The 10,661-nt window shown below is 39.9% G+C and overlaps 1 protein-coding gene across 3 annotated transcripts; it reads right to left on the reverse strand.

Moving 5' to 3' along the window:
* On the reverse strand, positions 1-10,655 carry Arl14ep (ADP ribosylation factor like GTPase 14 effector protein). 3 transcript variants are annotated; one of them, XM_010640431.2, is made up of 4 exons: positions 10,468-10,655; positions 3,290-3,834; positions 2,636-2,763; positions 1-1,607 (listed from the first exon to the last, which is right to left on the reverse strand). In XM_010640431.2, the coding sequence occupies exons 2-4, from the start codon at positions 3,713-3,715 to the stop codon at positions 1,379-1,381; spliced, it is 783 nt and encodes a 260-aa protein (XP_010638733.1). In that variant the 5' UTR covers positions 3,716-3,834; positions 10,468-10,655; the 3' UTR covers positions 1-1,378. The 3 variants fall into 3 exon arrangements, with proteins under 3 accessions (XP_010638733.1, XP_010638731.1, XP_010638732.1); XM_010640429.2 differs by having other exon boundaries at positions 10,412-10,655; XM_010640430.3 differs by lacking the exon at positions 10,468-10,655 and adding an exon at positions 10,174-10,399.
* Between the last annotated feature and the right edge of the window lie 6 nt (positions 10,656-10,661).

Consider the following 10,661-nt stretch of genomic DNA (forward strand, 5'->3'; position numbering starts at 1 on the left):
CTATTTTAGCGCTTGGGCACATATTTCCAAAATAGTTTAACACGCAACCAGTCAGCTGTATGCAAATCAATTTTCCCTGAAAATTTCTTCTCGGCTACTTGGAGACCTCATTCGTATGGCAGTGTGGGACCATTAAATGGCCGTGAAAATCAATGAGGAAAATTAGGATCGCCCTGTACCATTTAACAATCTTTCAAAGTATTAAAAATTCATTAATTATAAATGTAGAAAAAAAATGGAAGTTAAATGTTGAGAATTGCAGTGTTTTGCTGTTAGCACTGGGGATTATACTGAGTTACAGCTCCAGCATTTTTTTTTTTCCTATTTTGAGAGTCTTAACTTTCTGTGCTCCCCAGGGCCGTGTACTCTGGTAACTCGCGAAGCTCAGTAGGCATCTTTCCTGCAGCACAGTAGCCTGTTCTACTCCTTTGAAGTTCGGATCTGCTCCCACCATTTTATTGTTTGTGCTGTCAGTGCTGTGTGCTGTTTTTCTGCTTTCACAGGAAGTGCTCTCACTGCAAAGCTCTTTGTGACAATTTCTGAGACAAAGCCATCTCCAGCACAACTACTCCGCATTTATTTCAGGAGTTTCCCTTCACGAAACTCCTCTGGATGTGTATCTGTAAACTCAGGAAAAGTAAGTCACCAGTGCTTCTGTGATTGGCGATTTTTTCTACAACCCTTTACAACTCATTCAAACTTCACTTCCCTCTTTGTTGGCCAATTCTTTCGCGTATTCACTTTTGTAAAACATCACATAGGTCACAAAGAGCCAACACAACTTCATGAATGCTTTGCTGTGAGTGAACTAAAGTAACAGACACAGGGACCAGTCACTGAATTTGACACTATCTAATACAATTGGTCCATTACGGTAAAGCAAACGTGTTCTCGATTGAGGTGACCTGTGGACCTGTAAACCAGAACTTCATGCAGCTAACACCTGACAACATGCTGTGGTACCTGAAATCGAAATCTTGCTGTCAGGAGGCTGGTGTTATCTAGCTAAACATGGTCACTGAACCTTGTGCCCTGGGGACGGTGCAAGGTGAGGTCTACCTGCTCCCTCCTAGTTTACACTGACTACATAGGAGAAACCACCCACCTAAATTTATATCAAATGAATCTTAGAACAGCCAAAATACAGTGATAATGCATCACCACTGACTGTCAACATGTGCATTACCTTCATCCTCAGGTGTACGTTTCTGTTACATATTGCCCACTTTACTGCTACCTTCTTATAAACAAACCTTGAGTAACACTGAGGTGGATTTCAAACCTTTATTATTCAACTATCAAGCTTAAAGTGTATCTTAAGAGCAACAGAATTTTGGAAACAGAGGACCTTTAAAAACCCGATAGTCGGTAGCATGAGTTATCCAGCATGTTTATTATGAATGATTTCTCCTCCTTCGATTTCAATTTGCTCGTAGAGCCACTTCCGATCGCAGCGGCACTCGGCTCCACACTTGGTAGACCCGCAGGCAGGGCAAGCGTAGAAACATCCCAGGCAGTCCTCATCCAGGCAGTCGCAGAGGTCCATCCCGCTGAAGATGAGCAGACCCTGGCTGTCGTAGACCTTGCTCTTGGCTGGTATGACTTGTCTGTAAGAGAACCGCAATCCGTATCACCTCAGCACACACTGAAATGAAGGTCAATGAAAAACACTGGAGGAGGTAACACTTGGACTAGGATGCTCGCCCACTACGGAGTACATAGTCTTCCAGGCACACGGCCTCCTGCACAGCTGATGAACGCACTTCACATGAAGGGGTGACCTAACTGCACGAGTGGAGAGAAATCCAAACAGCCTGACTGCCTCTCTCAAGTGTCAACTCAACAAAAACTGGGTGAGAACTTTCCCCCAGAATAAGCTGTTAAAATTTCTGTTAAAATGATTTTTCCTTTACTATAAACAAAAAGAATAGTTAATAGTAGCTCATTTTACTGGCTATCAACCTCATCGCTGCTCTGTGGACATTAAGGTTTTTATATTGATCACAGTGTATCATCTTACACATTTTTATAACGTAATTAACTTATTTCTTACTCTACAGGCCTCTAGTAAATCTGGCCTAAAATATATATGTCACTTTATGGAAAATTTTAACAGATGGAATAAATGTTATGTAGACAAATGCAACCTGCACTTCAAAATAATTCTGAATGTTATACTACTACCATTTGTTTGCAATTTATATTTTAGAAATGTTCAACTTATAGTCGTATTTTAAACAATTTAGTTCTTTCATTCATTTCTGCTGATAGTAACAGAACTGCTTGCTTCCCATATGCAAAAATAAAAGCCAATCTTGAGTTTCTATACTGCAATCACCTGTTGGCACCAGATGCCTACCGATAGTGCTCATCTTGACAATCAGTGGTGATGCACTATCTTAATTCTCAGGTATATGTTTTGTTACATATTGCCCACTTTATTGCTACCTCCTTATAAACAAACCTTGAATTAAAATAGATGCTTTAATTTTATAGGAATAAAACCAAGACAGGCCATTGGAGGTTTTTTACTAATTCTCTATTATCCAGGTTAAAATGTGTACACGGAAAACTCAAAGCTTAAAGACAAATAAAGGACAAGGTGGCTATGAAGGGCCAGTCAGCACACACCAACCTGTCTGAACCACCGGGAGCGTTTTTCGTGAGCCTTCTCTTTTCCCTTTTACCAGTTTCTGGAGCAAATTCGGTTTGCTTTCCCGGGTTTGTAAACTGGAGAGACCGCAAAGCTTTAGCAGTTCTTCCCTGCAGAAAGGTAAGCAAATGGGTAATTCAAACCTTGGTATTAGACAATAAGTAAACATTACTGTTAACCCAGATTATTGCTTAGCTGGGGGGAAGACACTCTCACTCTCTTAAAAAAGATTTCAGAGCCCAAGTGCAGGAAAATTTACATCACTTTGGACTACATTCCAAATATACAGGTTAATTTATTGAAAGCATTTCATCATTTGCATCTTAGTCCATGGCCCAGGAGGAGCAGCAGAGAACTAGTATGTCGTAACCTGTCCCAGCTGCTGTCCCTGAGGGAGAGAGGCAGAGAAATTATAAGCCTAAGGCTGCATTGCCCAGGATTGTGGGAACAATTCTGGACACTTTCAGAGAGGAGAAAGAAAAAGGTTTCAAATTCTGAAATTGTATTAAAATACTTTTTAAAAGGTTTTAGTAAAACAAAATTTTGTGCTTAAGCATTTGTTACGTGGGGAGGCAAAAGTAGGTAACTTCCACACTGCAGGAGTCATCTGGTAGAAAAAATGAGTACCACACATACATCGGATTCAGGTTTTCTTCTCTGGCGGTCCTCAGAATCCACATCCACACTTCCATTGATGATCTGTGTACACTTTGGACAAAGCTTCCAACCAGGTACCAGCTGCCTCCCAAATTTCGCACTCAGAAAAGTGGCATCATCCAAATCAATGACATGCAGATTCTTTTTGGCTAGCTTTTTGTGGATGTTAAATGGGTCACAGCATGACTTCTGCAAATCCTCAAACCTGTCAATGTAAATTTTCACATGATGGAAGCAAATGGTATTGTTCCCAGACAGCGTCATCCCAGTGCGGAGCTGAAGTAAAAGCATATCATTGGATGACAACTCCTGCAGAGTCTTGAAGCCCGTGTGCCGAGTGTAGTAGGTTTTGTGGCACTCATTAGTGGTGCGGAGCTGTACCCCAACTGAGCACGGATCCATCATTCTGGAGACAAGTAAATTCTCCCTGTGCTCTTCTGCCTGGAGGTCTCACCTTAGTGCGTCACGTGCTGATCAAGCGAGGGAAAGTGTTAAAGGTCGATGTGTGCTGTAAACACCTTTATCTGGAAAACAAAAAAAAGCATTTGATAAAACTTAACATTTGCTTAAGAAGAAAATTTTCAGAAAAGGAATATAAAGTTTTTAACAAAACTCTACAATTAACAAAATTTATTTATTCGTGGTGTTGAGGGTGGAACCGGGGTGCTCTATCACTAAGCTACATCCCCAGCCCTTTTTATTTTTTAAAACTAGGTCTTACTAAGTTGGCTGGAATCTGAGATCACCCAGCCTCAGTCTCCATGCACTGCCATGCCTGGCTAAACAATATTACATTCATTCATCAAATATTAGAAGTACTCTTTGTAAAATCAAAACTATACCAGAACACTTATTACAGCTTTTATTTAAGATTACCTTAAAAGGCATAGGTTTGAAATAGAAGAAATATATGAAGATGATATAAATACATGAGAGCAACAAGAGGTTCAACAGACTACAACTACCTAAGAGAATTTAGCAGGGATGCTGGAAACTAAAACTCAGACCTTGTATAATGTATCTTACAAAAGGTATGCAAGACATTCATGGAGGAAAGTATGAAAGACAAAATAGACCATAAATAAATGAAGCTAGGCATTGTGGGAAGACCGACTATAGTAAATATGTTAATTGTCCAGGAATTCATCTATTCAACCCTATCTCAATCAAAATTCCATCAAATATTCTACCCACCGCACCACTGGACGTTAGGAAGTCTATATGAAAGAGTAAAGATTACAGAAAATCTTGTAGGAAAATAAAGCTACTGACTGTTAAGTTATAATGTGATAGTATACACAAATGGATCAATGAATAGATGAGGAGTTGGGTATGACACATGACACTGTAGTCACTGGATATTAACTGGAAAGGATTTTCATCAGCTCATTCTATGGAAAAAGAATTAGGTTTCTTCTACACAAATAAAAATCAACTACAGATGACCTAAAAAACTATATCTGAAGAGAACTATAAAATTGTTTACATGAGGACAGAAGATTACTGACACAGTAGTTAGGAAATTTTTTCAAACAAGAAAGCATATGTCAAAGGAAAAGCCTGACATATTTGATTATGTGCCAATGGTCCACAATGGTGTGAAATTAAAGGAGGGAAAACACACCTAAAAGGCACTATTAGATCATGTTGCCAAATATTTGAAAAACTCTTGGTTTCTAAAAGTTGATTAGAGATGACAATAATAGAAAACTATAAAAAATAATAGAAAACTAAATAATTTCCAACACAAAATTTACAGAGAAAGACGACAAAGCCAATAAATAGATATACAGAATAGACTTTATACTTCTCAGAAATGCAAATTAAATACTATTTCTCAATTGCTACATCACAATTTCTGATATCCCTGTGCTGGCTAAGTTGTGGAATTCTTACCATTCTCCTCATAATACCTGGGATGGAAGGTGCTGAAACTGCTTTAGGCTGGTTCTAGCCCTTTCTAGCAGAGCTGAATTAGTGCACACAGCCTGGATCTTGCACTTCTGGGTGTCTGTGCTGAAGAAAAATGTTTCTCCAAGATGACTACAGTGATACACGGGGACTCTCAGCTGGTGAAAAGGACAGAGACCCTAACTGTACAACAGGCTGAGAAACCCATATAAGGGACGCCTACATAACAACTGACATGAATAAATTACAGGAATCAACACAGGTTAATCTTAAAGTCAATTATTAGTGGAAAAAAAACTACCAAAAGATAAAGATACACCTAATGTATAAACACACAAAACAGTCTATAAGATTTACGGATGGAATATGAATACATGCTCAAATATTTCACAACATAATATCCACAGGGATGTGGCTTTAGGTCTAAGGAGAAAAGCCTTTCCCATGAAGATTTATAGAAAATGGGTTGGGTGACAGATACACAAAGTGCCCACTGTTTTGCACACACCCTGTCTGAAACTTCTCATGGTAATTTTAAAAAAGAGAAGGCACAACACACACAAGGTATGAAAACTATCATGAAAAATGATGTGAACCATTGAAATCTGGGTGGTTAAAGGGGAATGTGAAATCTAGTATTCTTAATTTTGTAAATGTAAGATTTGTTCCATTAAAACACACACACATACACACACAAACACACACACCTTGGATACTTTCTGATGTGTATGGTTTTTACAGAGAGACACAGCAATCAATAAAACCATTACAAAGACAAGACTCTGGACTCCTGTAACAAAACCTGCTAAATAAATACACTTTGAAGTTTTAAGTCAAAATATTCAATTTAGAAAGCTAAACAAACCCTCAAATTAAAGTGTTAAAATGTTATTGAATATTTTATCTGAAAAATTATAAAGTCAGGTGAAACTGTGCATATATCTTTTAATTCTATTTTAGTCATTTAAAACTTTAACAAATGACCCAATCTCATAAAATGGCTTCTACTATTACATCTTTTCTTTACAGAGAACAACTGAGTTAAGATAAACTAAGGCATGGAAATGAGAAAACAAAGATAAGTTACAGAAGGGCAAACTATATGGCAACATATCTTAGCAAAAATGATACAAATCAAATGATACAAACCCTAACCTTTCTTGTGAATTTTTTTGGTTGGTTGTTTTTTGAGACAGGGTCTGACTATATGTAGTTGAGACTGACCTGGAACTCACCATGTAGCCCAAGCTGGTCTCAAACTCAGTGATCCTCCAGCCTCAGCCTCCCGAGTGCTGGGATTACAGGCGTGGTGGTCCATGCCTGGCCCATAACCTTTCTTAATAGTCAATATAAAGGAAAGATCAACCATCCTGGAGCTTATTATGGAAACTGCTAATGGTTAGCATCTTATTTTAAAAGTTCCTACTAGTATGTTTGCAGTACAGAATACCTTCCTTGTGGGGTACATGCACACGAAGGTACAGGCACATAACACATCTTAATCCTTTTTACTTTCCCTTTCCTGCCTCTACATCCCCCTCCTACCATCTCTTTCCTGGTCCCTTTCCCACTTGCAAGATTTCTCTTCCTGTTTCCTATTATTTGTGTTTTGCTCTTCAAATTACTTATACTATGGGTTTCTCATAGAAGAGAAACTGATATTTAAACTTGTGTTTCTATTTCACTTAACAGTAAAGTCTCAAGGTTCATCCATTTTCATAGAAATGATTCAAATTTATCCTTCATTACAGAGTAGTACTCCATCGGATTACAAATACTGCATTTTCTTTAACCATTCGCCTATAGAAAGACATACAGGCCACTTTCAAGGTTGGTGTCTTGTTAATGCCACAGATTCTATTTGTAGGTAACTATCGCAGTTTGTGACCACTAACTAACGTGATTTTTATTCAAAAACAGATTACTTAGTGTTCAAACTTGGGCTGCCCTGTCTACATTTGATAGGAAAAATATTTTGTAATTTAGTAAATTTATTTTGCAAACCCAAGCCCTCAAGAGTATTGTTAACTATTATATTTCTTTTTGAGGTGTAGAGAATTAAACCTAGGGTCTTGTGAGTACTAGGCAAGCACTCTACCCTTAAGCTGGAGCCCCCATCCTATTTTTTGATGGGGTACTACTATAATTTTTGAAGACTTGTAGGAATTAAACTACCTGTACAATTACTGTAAATGCACTATTTTCCCAATCAGCTATCTCTCAGAAGTCATTATTGGGGTGGAATTATCTACAGTTACTGCTGCATACTGAATATTCAGCTAAGTTTGAATTTCTGATAATACACAAGTAACTCATTTTAATTATGTCCCAAGTATTGCTAAACAGTAACTTGTCTGCAATTCAATTTAATTGGGCAGTCTATATTTTTATTTGCTAAATCTGACACTACTTTCTGCATCTTCTAGTAACTACAGCTTTCTTTGGTGCTGACTTGCTCTTACCTTTTGGACAAGGAAAACTAAGTTCCCTCTGAACAAATTACAGAAACTATTAAGTTTAAAACTAAAATGTTCTATCTGATAGAAGATACACTGTCTATTGGAATAATAAGTTGCACATGAATTAAAATTCATCAGCATACCAGTACCACCACGAGTAAATGATCAGGGTGCAAGTGCAGACATCTGTGCAGAGAGTTTTACTTTAAGTCTTAATTTAGGTTAGCTTTCTGATCCAGGATTAGGCAGTCTGCTCAGGTACTGCTGATACAGCCAGGGTAGCTCACAAGGCACAAACCACAAGCACTGATCTCTTTGAAGTGGTCACCGTCTGCCCCCTAAAAACTACACTCTGTTCACCCCTCCTCTGTTATCCTGTGCAAAGTCCTCATTTCTACTTCTTTCTTTCCTCCCCCTCTAAGTTTAAATTCTGCTTTGGATTGTTTTCCTAGCAACTGCTTCTTTGCTCATTTTGGTTTGTGATCTGGCAATGCAGCCTACAATTCACATTTATTTTCTTCAACTGAGATTTGCTCCCTTCACCTGTGGCACAGGGCTCTGTTCTTCCAGGATGACGAACTTCCTGCCCCTTAATTACCAGTCAGAAAGGCATCATTTATTGTCTCTGATCCTGTGCTGGCCATGAACTGGGACCTGGAGTAGTGAAATAGTCTCAGTACCAGCCCTAAACCTACTGAATTGGAACCCACATTATTTTCAAAGCGATTCTCAGGTCATTCATGGGTGTGTGACAGTTGGAGACGCATCCTGCAGATAATTCAATGATCTAATATGCATGTGCTTTCCGTTTTTAAACTGATACCTAACATCTTACCAGTTACCCGATTAGTTACATAAGAATCTTCACCATGTGCTCGTTTGTATCTGTGTGACAATCATGATTTAACTCCCTTTCCTTTTATGGAAAATTATCTTTTAAAATAGGAAAAGATCAATTCGCTTCAGCCAATCATTTGGGTCAGTATATCTAGAATCTTCAATGAAAAGGGGAAAATCATTTCCTATGAGATAACAGATAACAAACAAAATACCCTTTAATCTCTTAACTTGGATGTCATTGATCTAGATTGTCCTGGGCAAATTAGGAAGATTTCACCACCATGTATATGAAACTCAAGACTTAAATGCTTTTGAAACTACACCTAGTGGTACAGATTTATGAACGCTAACTCCTGAATGGGTTGGTGAGTTTAAGATATTTGTGTACAGATGTTTTTGATAAGTTATAGTCTACCTGAGCCCTCAGCTGCTGGTTCTTTAATGGTTATAAGTAAAGAAATCCTCAAGCACGTCATCCAATAGGATGTTTACCTCTCAGCAGGAGACAAAAATGCTAATTGCAGTTTTGCTTCATTTGTGAATTCATAAATGACTCCCTGAACAGCCTGTCCCAAGGGCCAGCTAGAACAAAATGCGTTTTAATCGAACTTAAGCTCCTCTCCTCCCCCAGGTCCGACTTTTTGTCACTCATCACCACACAGCCAGCGAACACAAGCTTCCGGAGAATGGCCCCTGTGGGAAAACTCCCGTCTCCCCTCAGGTCAAGGTGCCCATATCTCTCACTTCCTCCATGAGTCCTTACTAGGAGTTTACTTATCTGCTACGCCTGGGATCTTTCCATAACGTCTTCCCACCTAGTTTCTTCTCTTTTCATGCAATGACCCTTTGCAATATTCTCGCCTTGTTAAGCCCACGGATGTCTGGCATTTTCCTTCTAAAAACTCTACACTGTGGACTTTCTCCTTTTCACTGTTTCAGTACCACAATATAGTATGATTTTTGTGATTCTAAGATTAATGTTTACTGTTTTCTTAGCACTACCGAAAGGATGAAGAGAGAACAAAATAAATGTACAATGGATTTATCAAACACCTTAATAAACAAAAATTTGTTCCTCATAATTTGAATGTGGCCAGCAATGAGGACTATTCGGCTTAACTTCACTGATCAGGTTCAAAATGAGTGATTGTCATCTCTTGCTATCCATCATGAATCTACAAAGTCAACTTAGACGGTTAGAATTTGATCAACCTCTCACAAGGCTGCCTCTTGCCTGCCTGAAGCTGTTCAGGCAGAGCACCACCCTCGCTGATGAAACTCCCACAACCAACAAATCAACAGGAGAGGGAGTTCAGGAGTAAGGGGACTTGCCTTTCCTTTCCGTATTTGTAGGTCAGATGAGAGAAAAATATTCCAATTGAATGACCGCGCTTAATACGCTTTAACTTTCTAACCAGTTTTACAAGATGCAGCCAACCAATTCTCCTTAACACAAAGGATGTTGAATGGCCGTGAAACCGAATAGTACCCAATGCTGCTGAAAAGGTTTTTTTTTTCAGTTCTTCCTGCAAGTCTGAACTCTAGCACGGTATAAGCTGCTCTAAACGCCACATACTCGGGTCAAACTGCGCTATACAAAGGTGCTGTGTACTTCACACCGCGTGCTCTGCTTGGCAAGTCTTTGGCCCTTACTGTGAGGAGCGATGGTCACACATCCTTCACGACACCAGCAGCACTTTACTCTGACCGGTGCGGCCTCAGCCAGGTTCTCAGCCCTCCTTCAGGTTTGCACAACACTCCTGTGTTTTGAACCCGTAACCTCTCCAGGCCAGCGCTGCTTGGTGTCGTTTTCTCATGAACCACTGCAACGGAATGACTTCGGGGGCTCCTTTCTCACAGGAGCACGCACGCTTTTTTGCCAATTATTCACCTTTCCTGTTATTACTGAGCCCCGCGAGAGCCTGGGATCCCGGGGGCCGCAGTTACCGGCAGTGGCTTCTCTAATGAGCAGACGCCGGGACTCGTCGGACGCGAACAGCCCTTCTGAGTGAAAAGCCCCGGCTCTCCGGGGAGGACCCCGGCTTCCTCCGTCCCGGTCCGCCCGCGGGGCCACAGGGAACCCAGTCCCGAGGGGCGGGGGCGCCAGGTTCCCAGCAGCGGGACGGAGGACGGTTACTGCT

This window comes from Fukomys damarensis, unplaced genomic scaffold, assembly GCF_012274545.1.
Source record: "Fukomys damarensis isolate Sample0158 unplaced genomic scaffold, DMR_v1.0_HiC HiC_scaffold_16, whole genome shotgun sequence".
NCBI classification, from domain to species: Eukaryota; Metazoa; Chordata; class Mammalia; order Rodentia; family Bathyergidae; genus Fukomys; species Fukomys damarensis.

Bases quoted from the DNA above. Each gene is read 5' to 3' on its own strand.
- Arl14ep (XM_010640431.2), bottom strand. From the start codon at position 3,715: ATGATGGATCCGTGCTCAGTTGGGGTACAGCTCCGCACCACTAATGAG. The intron at 2,764-3,289 runs GTATGTGTGGTA...ACCTTTCTGCAG, and splicing joins GAAGAAAACCTGAATCCGAT to GGAAGAACTGCTAAAGCTTT. The intron at 1,608-2,635 runs GTTGGTGTGTGC...GTTCTCTTACAG, and splicing joins GCTCCCGGTGGTTCAGACAG to ACAAGTCATACCAGCCAAGA.